Source organism: Amblyraja radiata, chromosome 6, assembly GCF_010909765.2.
Source record: "Amblyraja radiata isolate CabotCenter1 chromosome 6, sAmbRad1.1.pri, whole genome shotgun sequence".
Lineage (NCBI taxonomy): Eukaryota > Metazoa > Chordata > Chondrichthyes > Rajiformes > Rajidae > Amblyraja > Amblyraja radiata.
This window is the reverse complement of record NC_045961.1, coordinates 28,927,910-28,950,507: the sequence shown is the minus strand read 5'-3', so window position 1 is coordinate 28,950,507 and position 22,598 is coordinate 28,927,910. Positions and strand designations below refer to the sequence as shown.

At 41.9% G+C, this 22,598-nt stretch overlaps 1 protein-coding gene across 1 annotated transcript in view; it reads left to right on the top strand.

The window, feature by feature from the left end:
• The window catches only part of amotl1 (angiomotin like 1), a 112,359-nt gene that overhangs the window by 4,541 nt on the left and 85,220 nt on the right, over window positions 1–22,598 (top strand). Inside the window, 2 exon segments of the mRNA XM_033022402.1 lie at window positions 9,730–9,846; window positions 13,909–13,959. Coding sequence (XP_032878293.1) covers window positions 9,753–9,846; window positions 13,909–13,959 — 145 coding nt within the window. The 5' untranslated portion in view covers window positions 9,730–9,752.

Below are 22,598 nucleotides of genomic sequence, written 5' to 3'. Positions count from 1 at the left end.
AGAACTGTCTTTGACCTGAAATGTGAAACTCCGTTTCTCAACCCACGCTGCTGCTTGATCTGATGAGTGCTTTTTATTTCAGTTTTCCAGCATCTATGGAATTTTTGCTCCCATTAAATAGTCTGTTTCACTGGCACTGAGTAGAGATTCCAAAATCAAATATCTTGATCAAAGTCCAAAACAAATGCCTGCCATTTATTCATTCTCACCATTAGATATGACAATGTAAAACTAACCACTTATTTTCCAGCATTTTCATCAGTTACGTTGAAACATTCCAGCTCAGTTTTCAATTTATTTAGCTCCTAAATGATAATTTGTTTTAATTTAATTTGAGACAGAACTTTGTACCAAAGAATATAATTTAAAACATTGTAATCAAAAGTAAAAACTGGGCTGGTTACTGGTATTGGAAAATGCTTTGAGCGAGTTACTTTATTACTACATTTGTTCTTGTTATGGCTGAATTGGAATCTTCTCCTCAACATTGATAGCGGGGGGCGGGGAGAAGGCAATTCTGGATTTAGTGTTGTGTAATGAACCGGATTTTATAAGGGAACTCAAGGTAAAGGAGCCATTAGGAGGTAGTGACTTCCTATATGATAAGTTTTAATCTACAATTTGAGAGGGGAAAATCGGAAGTGTCAGTATTACAGTTGAGCAAAGGGGACTATGGAGGCATGAGGGAGGAGCTGGCCAAAGTTGACTGGAAAGAGACCCTAGCAGGGATGACAGTGGAACAACAATGGCAGGGATTTCTGGGAACAATACAGAAGGTGCAGGATCAGTTCATTCCAAAGAGGAAGAAAGATTCTAAGGGAAGTAAGAGGCGACCATGGCTGACAAGGGAAGTCAAGGACAGTGTAAAAATAAAAGAGAAGAAGTATAACATAGCAAAGATGAGCGGGAAGCCAGAGGATTGGGAAAATTTTAGAGCAACAGAAGATAACTAAAAAGGTAATATGGGGAGAATAGATGAGGTACGAAGGTTAGCTAGCCAAGAATATAAAGCAGGATAGTAAAGGTTTCTTTAGATATGCGATGAGGAAAAAAATTAGTTATGACAAATGTGGGTCCCTTGAAGACAGAAACAGGTGAATTTATTATGGGGAACAAGGAAATGGCAGACGAGTTGAACAGGTACTTTGGATGTGTCTTCACTAAGGAGGACACAAACAATCTCCCAGATGTAATAGGTGGCCAGAGGACCTAGGGTGACGGAGGAACTGAGGAAAATTCACATTAGGCAGGAAATGGTGTTGGGTAGATTGATGGGACTGAAAGCTGATAAATCCCCAGGGCCTGATGGTCTGCATCCCAGGGTACTTTAGGAAGTGGATCTAGAAATCGTGGACGCATTGGTGATCATTTGTCAATGTTCTATAGATTCAGGATCAGTTCCTGTTGATTGGAGGGTAGCTAATGTTACCCCACTTTTTAAGAAAGGCGGGCGAGAGTAAACAGGGAATTATAGACCATTTAGCCTGACATCGGTGGTGCGGAAGATGCTGGTCAATTATAAAAGATGGAATAATGGATTCATTTGGATAGCAGTAACAGGATCGGTCCGAGTCAGCATGGATTTACGAAGGGGAAATCATGCTTGACTAATCTTCTGGAATTTTTTGAGGATGCAACTAGGAAAATAGACAAGGAAGAGCCAGTAGATGTAGTGTACCTGGACTTTCAGAAAGCATTTGATAAAGTCCCACATAGGAGATTAGTAGGGAAAATTAGAGCACATGGTATTGGGGGTAGAGTGCTGACATGGAGAGAAAATTGGTTGGCAGACAGGAAACAAAGAGTAGGGATTAATGGTTCAAGAAGTAACTGCAGATGCTGGAAAATCGAAGGTACACAAAAATGCTGGAGAAACTCAGCGGGTGCAGCAGCATCTATGGAGCGAAGGAAATAGGTAACGTTTCGGGCCGAAACCCTTCTTCAGACTTAGGGATTAATGGGTCCCTTTCAGAATGGCAGGCAGTGACTTGTGTGGTACCACAAGGCTCGGTGCTGGGGCCGCAGCTATTTACAATCTATCTATCTATCTATCTATCTATTATTCTATAAAACTCTCGCCCCATCCGTCCGACATCCGTCCGTCCGGCTGCCTGTCTGCCTTTTGATTCGTTGACTTTCTGCCTTTTGATTGGTTGACGGCTGCTCCTTCCTATCAGCTTCCAACACACTTCGAAACAGCTTCCAACACACATCGAAACAAACTTGCAAGACAGGAACACTCTGAACCTTTCACTGCTGCAGCAGGCAGGGGAGGTGCAATTTTGATTTTTTTTTTAATCCACTGCTGAGGGAGGCAGGGGAGTGCTGGAATCTTACATTTGGGAACGGCTTCAGTTCCATTGGACGAATATTGGGTTGGGGGATCACACCATTGGGGGACCAGACCCAACGGGTCTGCACTTGGTCTAGTATACTATTAAAACTCTGTGGCTGCCGCCTGCCGTCCGGCTGCTGCCTGCCGTCCGGCTGCCTTTCTGCCTTTGATTCATTGCCACGCCGAATCCAGACGCTCAATCGCCGAGATCTTTTCCATTTCGGTAGAGATTTCACTTTTCTTTCTAAGTATCCGCTCCTCATTACATTTCGTCGTGTTTAAGTACACGTTTTTAATCAAATACTTCCCCCCCCCCCCCCTCCACTCACTCATTTTGTCGTCTCCTGCTGGCCAGCGACCATAACGGCTGCTGGCGCCCGCATCTCGCCTCAAAGACGCCATTTAAAAACAGCCGCACTGCTCATTCCTGAGCCGCTTGAGTTGGAGGACCACGTCTCCCGTGGGGGCTACGGGTAGGGAACGGCTGCGTTGGGGGAGCAGACCCAACGGGTCTGCCCTTGGTCTAGTATACATTAATGATTTAGATGAAGGGATTCAAAGTAACATTAGCAAATTTGCAGATGACACAAAGCTGGGTGGCAGAGTGAAGTATGAGGCAGATGCTATGAGGATGCAGGGTGACTTGGACAGGTTACATGAGTGGGCAGATGCATGGCAGATGCAGTTTAATGTGGATAAATGCGAGGTTATCCACTTTGGTGGCAAAAACAGGAAGGCATATTATTATCTGAATGGTGTCAAGTTGGGAAAAGGGGAAGTACAACGAGATGTGGGGGTCCTGTTCATCAGTCACTGAAAGTAAGCATGCAGGTACAGCAGGCAGTGAAGAAAGCAAATTGCATGTTGGTCTTCGTAACAAGAGGAGGTGAGTGTAGGAGCGAAGAGGCCCTTCTGCAGTTGTACAGGGCCCTACTGAGACCACACCTGGAGCTTACCTGCCAACTAGTCCGATTTTATCATATTTGTTCTGATTTTTAAGTTAAAAAGTGTGAAAAATCGGAACAGTATGATTTTGAAATGAGGGGGAAAAAACGGGCATCAGCCGTTGTCTCTAAGGGGGTTGCATCCAATCAGGGAGGGAGAGAGAGGGAAGAAGAGATAGAGAGGGAGAGAGAGAGAGGGAGAGAGAGGGGGAGATAGAGAGAGGGGGAGAGAGGGGATAGAGAGCGGGGTGTGAGAAGAGGGGGAAAGGCCTGCTCTCAGCTCTTCTCGCTCTACGCTCTCTCCTATCTCATCTCTCTCGCTCTCTTCTCGAGATCTCTCTCCTCTCTCTCGCTCTCTCTCTCTCTCTCTCTCTCTCTCTCTCTCTCTCTCTCTCTCTCTCTCTCTCTCTCTCTCTCTCTCTCTCTCTCTCTCTCTCTCTCTCTCTCTCTCTCGTCTCTCTCTCTCTCTCTCTCTCTCTCTCTCTCTCTCTACTCTCTCTCTCTCTCTCTCTGCTCTCTCTCTCCTCCTCTGCTCTCGCTCTCTCTCTCTCTCTCTCTATCTCTCTCATCTCTCTCTCGTCCTCTCTCTCTCTCTATAGCGTCAGTCTGGAGCTCTCGCATAAAGAGAAACTCTACTTATTATCCACAACCCCACCTATCTTAGTATCATCTGCATACTTACTAATCCAATTTACCACACCATCATCCAGATCATTGATGTACATGACAAACAACAGTGGGCCCAACACAGATCCCTGTGGCACCCCTCTAGTCACTGGCATCCAACCTGACAAACAACCATCCACCATTACTCTCTGGCATCTCCCATTCAGCCACTGTTGAATCCATCTTGCTACTCCACCATTAATACCCAACCATTGAACCTTCTTAACCAATCTTCCATGAGGAACCTTGTCAAAGGCCTTACTGAAGTCCATATATACAACATCCACTGCTTTACCCTCATCAATTTCCCGAGTAGCCTCTGCAAAAAATTCAAGAAGATTAGTCAAACATGACCTTCCAGGCACAAATCCATGTTGACTGTTCCTAATCAGACCCTGTTTATCCAGATGTTTATATATATTATCTCTAAGTATCCTTTCCATTAATTTGCCCACCACTGACGTCAAACTAACAGGTCTATAAGTGCTAGGTTTACTCTTAGACCCCTTTTTAAACAATGGAACAACATGCGCAGTACGCCAATCCTCCGTACTATTCCCGTTTCTAATGACATTTGAAATATTTCTGTCATAGCCCCTGCTATTTCTACACTAACTTCCCTCAATGTCCTAGGGAATATCCTGTCCTGACCTGGAGACTTATCCACTTTTATATTTCTCAAAAGTGTCAGTACTTCCTCTTCTTTGAATCTCATAGTTTCCATAACTACTCTATTTGATTCCCTTACGTCACATAATTCAATATCCTTCTCCTTGGTGAATACCGAAGAAAAGAAATTGTTCAATATCTCCCCCATCTCTTTTGGCTCTGCAGATAGCTGTCCACTTTGACTCTCTAATGGACCAATTTTATCCCTCGTTATCCTTTTGCTATTAATATAGCTGTAGAAACCCTTTGGATTTACTTTCACCTTACTTGCCAAAGCAACCTCATATCTTCTTTTAGCTTTTCTAATTTCTTTCTTAAGATTCTTTTTACATTCTTTATACTCCTCAAGCACTTCATTTACTCCATGCTGCCTATAATTATTGTAGATCTCCCTCTTTTTCCGAACCAAGTGTCCAATTTCCCTTGAAAACCATGGCTCTTTCCAATTTTTACTATTTCCTTTCAATCCATACCCACTGCACCAGTCCCTCATCCACTCATTTATCCTCCACCTCGCTCCATTCCTACTCTCACTGTCGCGTGGCACAGGCAGTAATCCTGAGATTGTTACCTTTGCAGTCCTTCTCCTTAACTCTCTACCTAACTCCCTAAATTCTTCTTTCAGGACCTCTTCTCTTTTTTTACCTATGTCGTTGGTACCTATATGTACCACAACCTCAGTCTCCTCTCCCCTCCCATTTCAGGATTTCTTGGACACTATTGTCTATTGATAAAGTGTTAAATAGGAATGATCAATTCCAATCAAATATTTCCACTTGTTTCCAGTCTCATTAATTTGTATTTCATGTTGGTTAATTCCACTATGCCATAGACAAGAAAGTTAGACAAAATAGTGCAGGAGGCAAAATAGCTCCCTTAAGAAAAGGAAAAAAATATAGAAATGTTTTACAGCTCTGCAATTGAAAATAATGGCAGAGACAGACAAGCAATAAAGGGGAAAATGTTAACTTCCAAAATCGAATTGGTTTTGTTTGGATCTAAGGTGAAATTGTAATAAATCTCAAACTGACCCCAGATGTTCTTGAACCCATTCCCTGATCTTATCAGAGTTTAGTTTAGTTTAGAGATACAGCACAGAAACAGGCCCTTCGGCCCATTGATTCCACACCGACCAACAGTCCCCACACAATAACACTATCCTACACACACTAGGGGCAATTTACACTACCAAATCAATTATCCTACAAACCTGTATGTCTTTGGAGTGTGGGAGGATACTGGAGCACTCCCCGCTGCTAATCTAATTTAAACCCATCTGTGTAGCACTAGCAAACATGCCTGCCAGAATATTGGTTCCTTTCCAGTTCAGGTGCAATCTATCCCTCTTGTACAGGTCACCTCTGCCCCAGAAGCGATCCCAACGGTCCAAAAATATGAGTCCCTGCCCCTTGCACCAACTCCTTGGCCATTCATTCGTCTGTCCTATCTTCCTGTGGCACCAGGAGTCATTTCTCCATGTGGCACCAGGAGTGATCCAGAGGTCACTACCCGGGAAGTTCTGCTTTGTAACCTTTTGCCTAACTCCCAATATTCATTTGCAGAACATCATCCCCTTTCCTACCCATGTCATTTGTGCCAACATGCACAATGTCTTCTGGTTGCTCATCCCCCTCTTTGTGAATGTCTCCGATATATCCTGGACCCTAGCACCAGGGAGGTAGCGCACCACCATGGAGTATGGATTGCTGCCACTGAACCTCCTGCCCGCCTCCTTAACTATTGAGTCTCCTACCACTGTTGCTCTGCCTGACATTACCCTTCCCCACTGTGTCTCAAAGCCTGTCTCATTACCACAGACCCAACTGCTACTCTGCTTCTCAGCCCTGACGGGTCATCCCTTTCAAGAGTATCTGAAAGGGTATACCTGTTTTTGAAGGAGAATGTCCAGAGGGATCACCTGAACTCTCTGCCTACTCCCTTTCCTCTGGGTCACCCACCTACTCTCTTCCTATACCTTAGATACGACCATGTTCTAACTTAGTTCCATGGAGCTCTCGTTCTCCTGGACAATCCTGAGGTCGTCCGGCCACAGCTCCTGTTCCCCAATAAAGAGCTACATGTGTACACAATCTCCACAAGTTTAGTCAACAGGAACACCAGCAGTTTCCCTAACTTCCCACATCCTGCTGGAGGGACATTGCACCATTTTACCTGTCATCTCTACTGCACTAAAACCAACAGAAAATAAAGGCAAACAATCCTACACAAGAAATATAACAGCATTGAATACCTCCTGGTGCTTCAGTTTCTAATCATATCCTATAAGTGCAGTAGGTTAATTTGGTTTCTGTAGAATCATCGAGTCATACAGCATGGAAACAGGCCATTCGGCCCATCTTGTCAATGCCGACCAAGGCGCCCGCCCCAACTACATTAGTCCCACCTGCCCATGTTTGACCCATATCTCTCTAAACCTTAGATACACAAAAAGCCAGAGTAGCTCAGCGGGGCAGGCAGCATCTCTAGATTGAAGGAATGGATGATGTTTCGGGTCGAGACCCTTCTTCAGACTGCACACATTATCTCTAAACCTTTCCTATCCATGTACCTGTTCAAATGTCTTTTAAATCTCTGATAATCAAAGAAGGAATCAAGTATGCTTGATCATCAACCATTTTCCATGCTTGTGATGCCTCTGCATAAAATCCATTAGTTAATAAACAAATTATATGTTTTGAAATATAGAGAAAGGAGACGTTGTTTTCTCAAGTTCATACCCTAGGCTTGCCTGATGCAGTTACTGCATGTTAGGAAAGAGTGACGTTTTTGAACATTCAATAATGCTGGTCATTGTACATAGCTTTCATAACAAATACATAATGCCAACACTGAGCTATTTCATTTCTCTACCCGGTGAGATATATTTAACCTAACGAGAGGCTAGGAGTGGACAAAGGAAAATCCTAAATCAGACGATCTTAGCGGAGAATTCATGTCGGAGCGTTGGGAGTCAGGGTCACGCCCAGTATGGCAGGTTCATGATAAGGGATGGTGATTGAGTGGGGAGGACTGAGATGGCAACCAAGGGCTTATGAACAAGATCCACAGTACATTAGCATGACATTTTTTTTTTGGTTTTGCTTAACTTCTGTGGCCATATAATTCAATGACTAAAGGCATGATGTCCTTAAGCAATGGGTTGCACCCAGCTTCACTGCATCCCTCAGCCTTTAATCCCGGACCTAGGAACATGCATATGAAAGACAGATGTTTCAGGCAGAACGAAGGGTGCCTTTCACTGAATTGATCATCTTCCAACAGCAGTTGTTCTTTGTCTCAGTCTTGTGGCCCTGGGGAAAACACCATTGAGCAGAGAGTTCAGTCTCACCCAACTGTTCAGGATGATCCTCCACCAGAACCTGCTTGCACATCTCTTTGGCAAAGGTTTTTCTTTCACTTACTATGTACCCAAAACTAAAACCAGTTTCCAGCATCATACCTCAGCTACTGGGAATGACACAGGCAGCTCCCTTTAAGTTACACAATAGTAGCCCCACTGCCTTCAACCCGCTCCTTATAGCAAGTTATCAAAGTAGAGCTACTGCCTTGTAGCGCCAGAGAACCAGGTTCAAGCATGTACTTGGGTGCTGCCTATGTGACGTTTGTGCACAGTCCCTGGTCCACATGGGATTCCTCCCATGTCCCAAAGGTGTGTGGGTTGTTAGGTTAATTGGCCTAACTAAGTTACCCCTGGTGCGTGGGTGAGTGGTAGAATCTGGGGAAGAGCTGAAGAGAATGTGTGGAGAAGGAAAAAATGGAGTTAATGTAGGATTAATGTAAAATGGGTGCTTGATGGTCGGTGTGAACTCAATGGTCCGAAGGGCCCCACTGCCACGTTGTATTTCTCTATGACTTTAAGCTGTGGTTTAGAATTGTGAAACCACCGCTAATGACACACGGCTCGGGTTCTAGCTGTTAGGTCTGTACGTAGTCCATCCCACCAAGAATGGGAGTGACCCAGTGGAGGTTGCCCTAACAACAAGCCAGTTTTGTTATTTGGAATCACATGTATAGAAACATGTACGTGGAGTGGTTCAGTTACCTTTCTTTAAAAATATTAGTAAACCACTTCTGTTTTTTAAATGACAAATTAATTTATTAAATTCATTTTCATGACTGCCTATGGTGGAGCAAAACCACCAGAGTTGTCTGTCCAATACGGTTTCCATCACTCTCATATCCTTGAAGTTCTGCCATCATGCAATGCAACTATAATCTTGAAAATGCGCACCTACGGATGTCGAACCGGATGGCATTACCCCGCTGCAGCTGAATTCTGCTTCCTCAAACGCAAGAAGAAGGAGAATCAATAGGAGAATTATTGATATTTCCAAGATTTCTCACGAGAAGCAGTAAGCTTTCCTAATCATGAATTTGGCAAGTCAGATCATTTTGTAAAGTAATTACATTTAGGGAAAGTAATCTTCAATGAGTCATCACCTTGGATATTGCTGTATGAAGTCTTTATATCTGAACATTACATTGATTATGATGTTAACTGTGATGAATGCCTCATTGTTTCTTAAATAGGATAAAATGCAGTGAAAGTATGGGGCTACATTATTATGCAGAGCTAATACTCATTTATCTTAAATTACTATCTCAAGATGCTGGAATTATTCCCCAGATATGAGCAATCCAAGAGTGACACTTCAGCCATTCTGAAGTAGTAGCTCTTGTTCCTAAGGAATAATTCCCATCTAATTTAGTACTTATTAATGTAGTGTGGCAGCAATGAAGACCTGACCTTATGATCTCCACCTCTCAAAATAAATTGTCAGGACTTCATAAATTGCATCTTTTATGTCTGCAGAGTTATAATTGGTGTCAACCACGTTGAGAGTTACAGGTTTGTGGATCTTTGCATTGAAGTTCACAACATTTTCTGAGTAAAAGAAGTCATTCAGAAATTCAATAAGCATCCGTTATAACAAAGGAAACAATAGAAGAATAATATAGTCCAATAAAAAAAACACACTTGACGTATTATTTGCGGGAAAAATAAAAATAACATATATTAATTGACAAAGGAATACAGCCAGACCATTCAATCACAGAGTGTTATTGACAGTATGTATTAATATTGTGTTGCAGTGCGGGTTTAACTCTTTAACGGTATGGATCCCTGTGAAAACTGGGCTTCTGCAGCTTTGACCAACTGGTTAACACACATCGGAATCAATCACATTGCTGATATGGTGAAAAGTGAAGGTAAATAAATATTTAAATCATCAAGATTTCCAAATAAACATGATTTGTTATTTTAGTAGAGTTAATACAGTGCATGTAAAGACTCGGTTGTAGTAGATTATTATTCATTCAATGGTTGTATATTTATTCAAAGCTTCAACAGGTTGCTGCTTTATTTAAATCAGAATCACTTAAAACAAACAGTTCATTGGTTATATATTTTTATACATGTGTAGATTAGTAAACCCTATAATTGTAATTATCATCTATTACAATGTTGTTTAACGTCACTCCTAAACTAGAGTTACTTTTCCTAATTCTTGCATTGTTACAAAGCAACTATACTTTGACCTGCTCAATTGGCAAGTGCTCTATTTAGTTAGAATTATCCCATATACACATGAAAGTTCAAAAGTTTCAAAGGTCTTTTATTGTCACGTGTACCAATTAAGGTACAGTGATATGCGTATTACCATACAGCCATACGATAAAGAAAGCAACAAGACACACAAATACATAAAAGTTAACATAAACATCCACCACAGCGGATTCCCCACATTCCTCACTGTGATGGAAGGCAATAAAGTCTAATCTTCTTCCATCATTTTTTCCCCCGCGGTCGAGGCAGTCGAACTCTCCGCAGTCGGGGCAATCGACGCTCCTGCATCTGGGCGATCAAAGCCTGTCGCATCCGGGCGATTGAAGCTCCTGTATCGGGCCGGTCGAAACTCCTGCGCTTGGTGCTCCCGAAGTCAGTCTCTAACCAGGGCCCGCGAGCTCCACGATGTTAAAGTCCGCAGGCTCCCACGGTTGGAGCTCCGAGGCCGATCCCTGGCAAAGGGACCGCAAGCTCCAACATGGTAAGTCCTGCAGGCTCCTGCCGTTGGAGCTCCCAAAGTCGGTCTCCAGCAAAGGCCGCCAACTCCTCGATGTTAGGCCGCAGTGCGGATGGAGATACGATACGGGGGGGGGGGGGGGAATAAATAAATAAATAATCACATCTCCATCGAGGTAAGATATTAGAAAGTTTCCCCCAATCCCCACATAAAATAAGCTAAAGAACACTGAAAACATACATTTAACACATACTAAAAAGAGCAACAAAGAAGGAAGGGTCAGACAGATTGTTGGCGAGGCAGCCATTGCTGGCGCCACATGCCGGTTATATTGCTTGATTCAACCAAGAATTTGTGTTGAGATTTTGTGGTAGAGGAGCACTTTAATTGACTGTCCCAGTATCCGCATCCTCATCAAATTACAAATAGCCAAAGACAGACAGTGATATACGTATATCCAAGCAGTTGAAAGTCACCACCAACGTTAAGAACACACTGCACTAATAATTTCACAAAAGTGTACAGTTTTGCTGTCCAATGACTATGGAATAATTATCATCTAATTCTGAACTATTAAGCTTTTTATTATCATGTAGAATGCCAAAATGTGTATATTCAAAGGAGGAAAATTGAAAATAAATTATATTTGAAGCAGGCATTTGACATTGCTCTCACAAGAAAGACAACAAACAATCAAGCACAGGATTAACAACATTGCCCAGTAGTGTCAGACCATTAGCAAGGTGATGACGCAGCTCGATGGGATTTTAATTAGGCTGCATTTGGAGTACTGAGTGCAGTTCTGGGCACTCCAATAGGAGATGTGGAGGCTTTGGAGAGGGTGCAGAGAAGGATGACCAGAATGTTGCCTGGATTAGAGGTTTCAGCTACAGGGAGAGGTTGGATAGACTTGGATTGTTTTCTCTGGAACGTCAAAGGTTGAAGGGATACTTGATAGAAGTATATAAAATTATCAGAGGCATAGATAGGGTAGGCAGTCAGAACCTTTTACCCCAGGGTGGATATGCCCAACAACAGTGGGGACAGTTGTAATACGAGCTTTAAACTTTCAATTATGATTATTGATTGTTTAATGGAGATTTGCAGGGCAAGTTATGTTTTTACACAAAGAGTGGCGGGGGCCTGGAATACATTGCCAAGATGGTGGTGGGGCAGATACCAAAGTGGCATTTAAAAGACTTTAAGATAGGCACAGGAAGTGCAAGGAATTGGGTCATATGGATCGTGTATAGGCAGATGAGATCAGTTTAACTAAGCATTATGTTCGGCACAAACATTGTGGGCCAAACGACCCATTCTTGTGCTGTACTGTTCTATGTTCTATGCTAAAATGTGACTAACTCCATTGCATATTCAGGAAAAGGGAATAACCAACTGGAGATGAAACGTTATCATTTGCGTCGTGCTATTATATGCAGAAACAATCAGTTTGTTCACCATCAACTGTTTGCAATTTGCTTGACAGCAAGATTAAGTCCAAGATAATTCCAAACCACCAAGTAGTGTGGAGTCCATAATTTGTACATGAAGTAGGTAAAGAAGACGTTGACCTAGATAGATTATATAGGCTGCTCACACAAAGGCAGAATTCCACTGAACGTTTCCATACACCAACAATCATTGAAGAAGAGAGAATTTCTGTGGAGATTAAGACGAACACCAGGGCTGTAGTAGCGGTGACACGTTGTGTCATTGGCCAGATCAAGCTCAATTAGGCATCTAGCTTCCATTTACGTAGGAAGGAACTGCAGATGTTAGTTTAAACTGAAGATAGACACAAAAAGCTGGAGTAACTCAGCGGGACAGGCAGCATCTCTGGAGAGAAGGAATGGGTGACGTTTCGGGTAGAGACCCAGCTTCCAGTTTACCTGCAATGAGATAAGGATCAAGATGAAAGGGATGTTTGAAGTTGGTGAGAACTGATGAAAGAGAAGCAAAGCTGACTGCTCCAGGGTCAGAATCTTCTATGATAGTCTGGAGAATAGCAGACTGGATAGGGAGAAATCAAAAACATAATAAAGCTATCTGAATTTGACCAACTTGAATAATTTGAGGATGTACTTAGTATGGCAGCTACTTCTGTTTCTTGCCATCTTTCAGAAAACTATTAGCATCTATAGAACTTACTGAAGGCAACAGAATGGTGAGCAAAGAAACAAGAAGCTGTATTCTGGAACTCATGGCTGCTGAACACACTGATTCCGTTTCATTATGATCCAGTCAAACTAATACCACAACCCTGCGATCCATTCCTCACAGCATAGGTGGAGCTTTGTCAGACTGTATGGAGAAGGGATGCGAGATTATTTTCATATATCAAGGTCACTTTCCAAAGCAAGTTAATAAAGTTATTGTTATCTTCATAACACATCAATAATGGTCTGCATATTACGAGAATCAAGACATATGGGGATTACGCAGCAAAATGGTGCCGAAATGTGTGAATGCAGAAGGAAGCTCAAAGGGCAAATGGTCTGTTTCTGTACCAATTTCTTATGTACTTTGGAGACCTCAGGAGCTTCAGAACACGTGTGATGTTGCAGACTAACAGCATTCCCACATATACTTATATCTCATGTAATATCGTTATTGCCCCCACATACATACTTTGAATATTAGTTGAGGCTTTCTCCTTTAAAATATTCTTCGAAAGATTTTTTAAAAATGCTATAAATTAAAAGGTCACAATTTCACAAAGGCCCACAGAACTCAGAAATAAAAGTATGCCTACACTGCAAAATCTCTTAAATATATCTTCAAAGCATTAACAAACAACTTGATGAATTTCCTTCAGCCTTATCTCTAAAAGACTCCAATTCCCACATTAGCTTCAGCAGCCACCATGGAACACACAAGAATTGAGTGGAAGCAACTCAACTTTGATGCCGAGTGATTGCTGTAGGTGAAGAAACTCAGAACACTGTGTTAAAGAAGGAACTGCAGATGCTGGAAAATCGAAGGTACACAAAAATGCTGGAGAAACTCATTGGGTGCAGCAGCATCTATGGAGCGAAGGAAATAGGCAACGTTTCGGGCCGGTTTCGGCCCGAAACGTTGCCTATTTCCTTCGCTCCATAGATGCTGCTGCACCCACTAAGTTTCTCCAGCATTTTTGTGTAAACTCAGAACACTGTGGGTTATGGGAATTAGATGGGTTGTGGACTTTTTTTTAGGGTAATACAACATTTTCAGAAAAAAACTTACAAGAAATATTTCTCTCACACAGAAAATGCCCAATCAGGACTGATACCTCCTCCAGTGGATAGCAATCATATGGGTAAGATGTTATAAACCAGATAACACCACAAGTAGTAATGGTGATAATTTATTATGATGGATGAATTCTCAGAAACGAATGCATGTTTGCACTAATTCTAAACCAAATGTTAGATTTTCCTTTAGAGATAGCGTGCAAACAGGCCCTTCGACCCACCGGGTCTGTGTCGACCAACGATCACCCTATACACTAGGGTCAATTTACAATTTTACCAAAGCCAATTAAGCTACAAACCTGCACGTCTTTGGAGTGTGGGAGGAAATCGAAGCACCCTGAGAAAACACACGCGGTCACGGGGAGAATGTACAAACTCCGTACAGACAGCACCCATACTCAGGATCAAAACCAGGTCTCTGGCGCTGTAATGCCCCTGTCCCACTTAGGAAACCTGAACGGAAACCTCAGGAGACTTTGTGCCCCACCCAAGGTTTCCATGTGGTTCCTGGAGGTTTTTTGTCAGTCTCCCTAATGGTCGAAAGTAGTTTTGCGCGTCTTCTCTGTTCCGGCGATTATTTCAAAAAATTCAAAACTGGCCGCGACTAAAAATAGATTGCCATTTTAAAAAGCGGTAATTTTTTAGTCGAAGCCGGTTGCTATGCTAGTTGAAGGTGGTTGCCGGAGGTTGCAGGTAGTGGAAGGTCTTACCTTCTAAACCAAAGGTCTTTCCTTCCACTACCTGCAACCTCCAGCAACCACCTGCAACCTCCAGCAACCACCTGCAACCTCCGGCAACCACCGACAGGGACAGGGCATAAGTGGGACAGTGGCATAAGGCAGCAGCTCTACTGCTACGCCACTGTGCTGCTTTTAGAAACCATTATTTTTCCAAATCATTCAAAATTGATAATAAGATGATTATTTCAAAGAAAGCGTTTAAATGGCAGAATTTGTGGATGTATACCACACAATGAGAACAAAGTACCGCACTTTCATTTAATACACTGGAGGATATAATGTTAGGATTTTCTGGCACTTGTCTCTTATGTTATACACATGAAACCTATCAAAAAAAGAAAATAAGGAGGTGAGACAGAGGAGGTTGGGAGCGAAGAGAATAAATGAAGAGACATTGATGGAGAAGATGGGAAAAGTCAAAAGGAAAGGAAGAGGGAACAATGTTCCGTGAGTTTGAGATTTGATTGCAAAGCCAATAAATAGAAGGTGATGTATTCTCAAACAATTTCTTGCACTTTATCAACATCAGATGCTCCTAATTTTGAAATGTTCACATTGTCCTGCTTCTCATTTAGTGTGGTTGGCTTTGTATCTCCTGCTTTTTGTTTGTTGTTTTCATTTTTACTCAGACACAGGTAATTTAGTCATGAATAAGAGCAGCCAGAAATGTAACATCACAGACTAAAGTGAACAGGATTGTAAACGGTGAAGGTAGACACAAACTGCTGGAGTAACTCAGCGGGACAGGCAGCATCTCTGGAGGGATGGAATGGGTGACGTTTCGTGTCGAGACCCTGCTTCAGATTTATGTCAGGGGAGTGGGCGGTACAGAGACAAAATGTAGTCGCAGACTGGTGGGAGGACTGGGAAGGGGGAGGGGATGGAGAGAGAGAGAGGGAAAGCGTGGGCTACTTGAAGTTAGAGAAGTCTACGGTGTAAGTGTAAACGGTGAACGTGGTCATATGGAAGCATAAAATTACAAAGAGATTGTAATGACAATTAAAGAGATTCCCAAGAGGATAAACAAGCATAACTGAGGTAAATAGATTTAAGTATAGGCAAAAGTGAGGTCATCGAAATCAGGGTGCAGCATAGAATTAGCGGAATTGTACTCAAATATTTAATTTCAAGGAATGATTGCACCAACTTGTGCTGCATCTACTGGAATTTAGTTTCAGGGTAACTTGATCAATGTTTTCAAGAGATTACTAGAACTGCAAAGGTAGATATTTGCTATTTCTGTTGTTTTTGGACTGTAGGATAAAAGAGACGGCATCAAAGTTAGAGTTGTTTCCTGGCTGACACTCCGAGCAAAGGGTTGTCGAAGATGTGTACTTTCTTCCTCAATCGCTGTTGATGTCAAGTGTATGGTTAATTAGATTGATTCTGGGGTTTTTTAATGTATAAACTGCAAATTATTTTTGTTTGCAATTTCTTGTGCTAAAGTCCTTTCTGTAATATATTTTCAGCAAAGAGTCACATGTAAACCAGGACTAAACAGAAAAAATAACTATTCCATAAAAATACTGAAAAGAAATACTCCTTTCAGTGATAATATTATAAAGAATAAAACAATCCTCTTAAAAGTCAAATAAATCTACCTGATCACTTTATAATCCACTAGGGGGCAGAGGTTCCCACCTTTTTGTTCAGTGCTTCCAGCTTCTCAATCATAATCCTAGTAATTTTATGACCATTTTAATCACTCTACTTCATCCACGATATACTCTGGTATTCCATCTACAGACCACATAGTGAGACTAATTCCAGGATTGTGGTTGTGCCTTATGTGTCATTTGACATATTGTGCATGTATCTGTGATCTTCCACTCTGGTCTTGTGGCCAATGTGGGAATCAAAGCGTTTCAGTGCATCGCTCAGCACATGTTTGTGCACCTTGGAATGTGTCATTCAGTCGGCAGCATTTGCTCACAGACATCTCATGACACTGGAAGAGCAACAGGTTTCAGGCCGACCAAAATCCATCTTTCACCGGGTTGATGATCTTCCTGCAGTAGTTGATGTCAGTCTCAGGGCTTTGTGTTTTCTTGACGAATGATCTTGAAACGCCTAACATCATCCCAAATGCTCCAACTCCACCTTTAATGGGCATGAGCCAGAATTTCTCTAAATTCTGTGGGGGTGTTACACCCTACACCCCCCCCCCCCCCACCCCCCTCCCAAAGAGGCTTTAAGAACATCCCCAATCACAATATTTTTCCCTACTTGACAGAGATCAGAACAGCCAATCTGTTTTGGTGTCAGACAGGCGAGCAACGTGGCCTGCTCAAAGGAACCAACTTAGCGCCAATTAATGGCATACGTTTAGGCCAATAACCTCTTGTGTCGCTTTATTTTGAGGCTATAAAAGGAGAATTATTGGCACAACCAAAAAAGTAAGAATTTTAAAATTACGTATCCGAATGTGAAGCTAAGTGGAACAGGGTTGCTTCCTTTCCTAAGAAGTCACTCCCAAGCCCAGGTTTTGCTTTAGTCAAAGAGCATGAAAACAGACCCTTTAGTCCATCAGAAACCAAATGCTGGAGTAACTCAGCGGGACAGGCAGCGTCTTTGGAGAGGATGGGTGACGTTTCAGGTTGAGACCCTTCTTCCTGCACCTTTAGCCCATCAAGTCAGCAATGACCATCAAGCACCCATATATGGAGTAATTTGATTATATTCTCTCCAAATTCCAATCAACGTCTCCTAGATTCTGCTACTTTAATGGCCAATTAACATCTTTGTGATGTGGGTGGTCATGTAAACACACAGACAGCGCCAGACATCAGATTGAACCCAAGTCACTGGGACAGTGAAACAGCACTAACTGCACTACTTTATGTGTGGTTTTAGTGGCAGGCACCCTTACCTCCGAGTAAAAGGCCATGGAATAGAGTAACAAAGAGCTACAGAATTATCACCATTACTACCAAAGAGCCCTTTTATAACAAAGTGCTGGGAGTAACTCAGCGGGTCAGGCAGCATCTCTGGAGAAAAAGGACGGGTGACGTTTTGGGTCGGGACCCTTCTTCAGACTTGACCCAAAGCATCACCCATCCTTTTTCTCCAGAGATGCTGCCCGACCCACCGAGTTACTCCAGGATTTTATGTCCATTCATGGAATAGAGGCTTACTCCAGAGACTAGATTACGGAATCCTGGAGCATAGCAGTGTTAGGACGGTGGCTTACACATGAAGTGTTGGACTGAAACTATATTTTTCCTTTGGGGTGAACATACTATTCAGAAGAACAGGATTGTCATCACAGTCAATAAGCAATTTTCTATTACCATCAGACGAACAGATTTGCCTCACAACTCAACCTGTAAGCACTAAACCTGAATTTCAGAGGCATAAAATATCACTGCTAGTTGATGTATTCAGTGCTAAAACAGGAGAGGTACTCGAGGCAATTTATTGCTATTTTTTTTGTGGAAGCTTGCATCAACTGTGCTTTCTGTATTTTAATGTACACTAAATATATTTTAGGTTGTCCAGAGGTCATCAAAGTCACAATGGAAATGCAAGTCTTGCTTTATATCTCCTATCCTAGTCCCATCCTTGATAGTTTATCTTCTATTGTAGCCACTGTATTTGTCCTGGTCTTTGCCACTCTTCTGGTCATCAACCTCCCTCCCATTTACTTCCTCGGTTTTGGTGATGGAACACCCAGAAGTGAGTGATCTTTGCTGATGAACTTCCTGCACTAACCCAATACCCATGCAACGTATTGGTCCTGGATACATTATCAGAAATGCTTCTGGTCAGTCCACCTGCTCCAGCACAGACATCTGTAACTGTACAATCCACACTAACCATTCTTTCCCACATGCTTTATGACAGCACTAGTATTAGGAGATTGGCAATAATCCTGTGAGACACATTTCCTATCAGAAATACTTGTGGGTTATAAAAGGAGCAACATAAGCATAACCGAGAATGAGAATTACAGAATTTCCGATTCAAGGCAATATGAAAGCATTAGTGAATACAAATGATATTATGGAGCTAGAAATAGATGCACTTTGTTTTGAAGTGGCTATAGATTTGAAAGATTCCCTCTTGGGCAGAAATGGAAATGATGGTTAGATAATAGAGTATGTGCCATTTAAATAGAAAACTTTCCTTTGTTTAAATAGAAGAACATTTCTCTGTGCAACCCTGGATGCTAAACAAACAACATAAACCAGTGAGAGGAATAAGCAAGATGATGTTGAGCTAAATTTTAGTTTAGTTTAGAGATACAGCTTAGAAACATGTCCTTTGGCCCACTGAGTCCAAGCCAACCATTGTTATGATGGTGTTCACGTTAGTTCTAGGCTATCCCACTCCCTACACACTCGGGGCAATTTAGAGGCCAATTAACATACAAATCCATACGTCTTTGAATGTGGGAGGAAACCAGAGCATCCAGATGAAACCCATGTGGTCACAGGCAGGGAGAACAAGCAAACTTCACACAGACAGCACCCAAGATCAGGATCGATCTCAGGTGTCCAGCGCTGTGAGGCAGTAGCTCTATCTGCTGCCCCACCCATGTTTTTGTTTTCGGGCCCACGGATCACATCACAGTGCAAACGCAGAGCTAAACTCAAGCTTGTCATCCACAAAAGTCATATATATAGCTAAAGTATATATATAGCTCTATAATTGCACATCAATCGATTCAAAAAATGATTTGGAGTTTAAAGTAAAATGCTGAATCAGTTATCAATTCTTGAAACTACAGCTTGTATTGAATTAATTAATTTTTATTGAATGCCAAGAATTTGGAGCTTTCCCACTGCACTACTAAGACATTGGCAGAATGTTGCAGGGACACGATTTACAGGTATCAGGTGTACAGTAATTTGCACCCGTTTATAATAACCTGTCATTTGCTGTCTTGTCGGGAAAATGCTGTCGTAATGGTTAACAAGACCTTTCACCCAGATCACAACAGTACGCCCCTCAAATAGAGAAAGGTCTCAGTCACTCTTTCCCTTGGACATTGGTTTAAGCCTCAACTCTGGATTCCATTGCCTCTCGCCTCCCCATGTTCATCATCTCCCCACCGTACACCTCCCATCGTGCCAACCCACGTTATAAACCTTAAAAACTCCAACAATTGCTTGGAAACACTTTCAACTAAGTAAAGCTTGAAATAAATCATGCCCGAGTGATCAGATCCTTTTAAGGTTTCTACAAAAGCACATCCTGTGTGTAGACTTGCTGCAGATCAATGTAACAAACAGATGTTGAGAGGCCTGTCAATGCTTCAATGGCATAGGCTGCATGCATCTGGCACTGCAAGGCAGTGGTGTAGATTCAATCAAAATCACAATTGGTTTTAAAACAAAATTAATCTATTATTAGAGGGAAAAGAGCAATGTGGTGATATATTTAGCACAATTGTTAATGTTAACCTCTACCCTAAAATGTCACTTTAAATGCTTTGAATGGAGATCAGTAAATTACATTTCACTGCACCTTATTATGGTGCATGTGACAAACACATTTGAACTTGAACTTGAATAGAGACCTACAGATGCACAGAGAAAAAGCACTTTTCACACTGTCTTAATTTCAAAATGTATCATTGGACATTCAGCACTGTTGGGTGTCAATCTTAGAACTTCCTAACCAACAGCACTTTGGGTGTATGATCACCAGAAGAACTACGACTCTTCAATAATGTGGCACACCAGCTTTTCTCATGGACCATTAGACATGGGCAATAAATTCTGGCTTTACCAGTGACATCTAGATCCCAGAAAATGAATAAATATAAAAGAACAGTTCAGATACAGCTTATGAATCAAGAACCACCGTACAACATTTAACATAGTAGCAAAGGGTTTCCAATCAATCACAAGGACCCAATAATCATTATTTGTAAATATATAACTTTACATTAGAGACAAACTAAGCAGTGAGGGGGAATTGGTGGGGAGAATCAAATACTTCTCCCACCCAGATTAACTATTAGTCTGTTGAAATACATATGAAAATAAATTGAAATAGGCCAGATTAATATTATTTTCATTAACATGCAAATGAAGAATAAACAAAAAAAGTCCAAGAAATATAAGCAGTTAGTGTTTGTAAGTGACAAAACAGCAATTGTAGGAGTTTAATTTTTTCAAAGCTGCAGACAAACTAAAGAAAAGTAAAGACATTTGTGATTTTTCATGTGTAAAAGCTACAATCAGTACTTTCTGGTGTACTTTCCATTATTTTGATGCACTATAACAATTTTCATTAAAGACGGGCTAAATGTACACCTACACAAAATATGGATTCTCTTCATGATGCTTTAAGGCAAGATAAATTAATGTTATAACAATCTTTCACATTAATAAACGATAGTGATTTATAAACAATAGGGTTGAATTTTGCTGATGGAGCACATTACATTTTTCCATTAATTTCTAAATAATGGATATCATGCACATCCTATAAAGAAAGGTGTTACACCCTGATGGATTATTGCCCAGGGTGTGGAGGATGAACATGTACTCCCCTGAGGAGGGATGGTCTGACCGTCACTGGCCCATAACCAAGCCCGTCTGTGAAATGTAGCATCATGCCACAGAATTGAACTTTTCCACTCGAGAAAGCTGCAGAATCTCTAATTTCCTGCATCAAGTTTAAAAATACATGAAAATTATGCAAAAGCGCAGACGCACGGATTCAAGAATAAAACTTTCAAAGTAGAATTACTGCTCAGCCTTACTTTTACACCTATTACTATTTACACCTATAGAGGTTTAACATTGCAATAGCACATCTGGTGAATGTGATGATGCCATGTAATGACACAGCTTCCCATATTTCCTGCTTTTTGCACTTGCGTAAATGTAACCAGCATGTCGAATAACATTAAGATTCAAGTATTCATCACTGAATTTCCCTATTGAAGTAATTCAAAAACATGGTGGTGTGGGGAGGAGTTAAATTCTTACAGATCAAGAATCAGTCAAGAGCATTAATTGTCATTTGTACCAGGATTGGAACAAATAAATCCTTACTTGCTGCAGCTATGCAGGCCTTTTAATGCAATAGCACAACAAATAAATAAATAACACAATAAATTAGTAATCGATAATACTGGGTAACCAGACCTTAACAGTGCAAAACCAAAGTATGCTGTGCAACCAAAACATAGTCCTTAATAGATTGTTGCTGAGATGGAGTTGTGGTTAACGTTGTGCAGTGTTCAAGAACCTGACGGGTTCTTTATTCTAATGCCCCTGTCCCACTTAGGCAATATTTTAGGCGACTGCAGGCGACTAGGCAGTCAACACATGGTCGCCGGGGTGTCGCCTGTATGGTCTCCTCAATCGCCCAAAGAGTCGTATCTTTTTTCTGGTCGCCGCTGGATTTTGAAGTGTTCAAAACTTTTCGGCGACAGTTAGCGCCCGTGGGCTTGACACCAACGATCGTAGCCTGACGAAGCGCTGTCGCCAGGATGACGTAGGTTGTCGTCGATGTTGAGCGGTGAATTCCATTATCAACTACCTACGTCAACCTACGTCAGGTACCGGCGACTGAATTGACATACCTTGTCGTAGCTTGTCACTGGTGGACGTAGGTTGTCGTAGGTGTGGTCGTAGGTGGACGTCCTATGGGTCGCTGGTAGCTTGCCGTACATAGCTTGACGTCGACTAGGAGGTAGGTTGTTGTAGACATTGTCGTAAGGGGGTCCAGTCGCTGGTTTTTCAGCAAATGCTATGACTATGACAGTCACTGAAAAAATTGCTTAAGTGGGACAGGCTCATTAAGGAGACACAAAATGGTGGAGTAACTCAACGGGTGAAGCAGCATCTCCGGAGAGAAGGTCACAGGCTCCTCTGCTGATGGTAGAAACAAGATAATAGACAATAAACAATAGGTGCAGCAGTAGGTCATTCGGCCCTTCGAGCCAGCACTGCCATTCAATGCGATCATGGCTGATCATCCCCAATCAGTACCCCGTTCCTGCC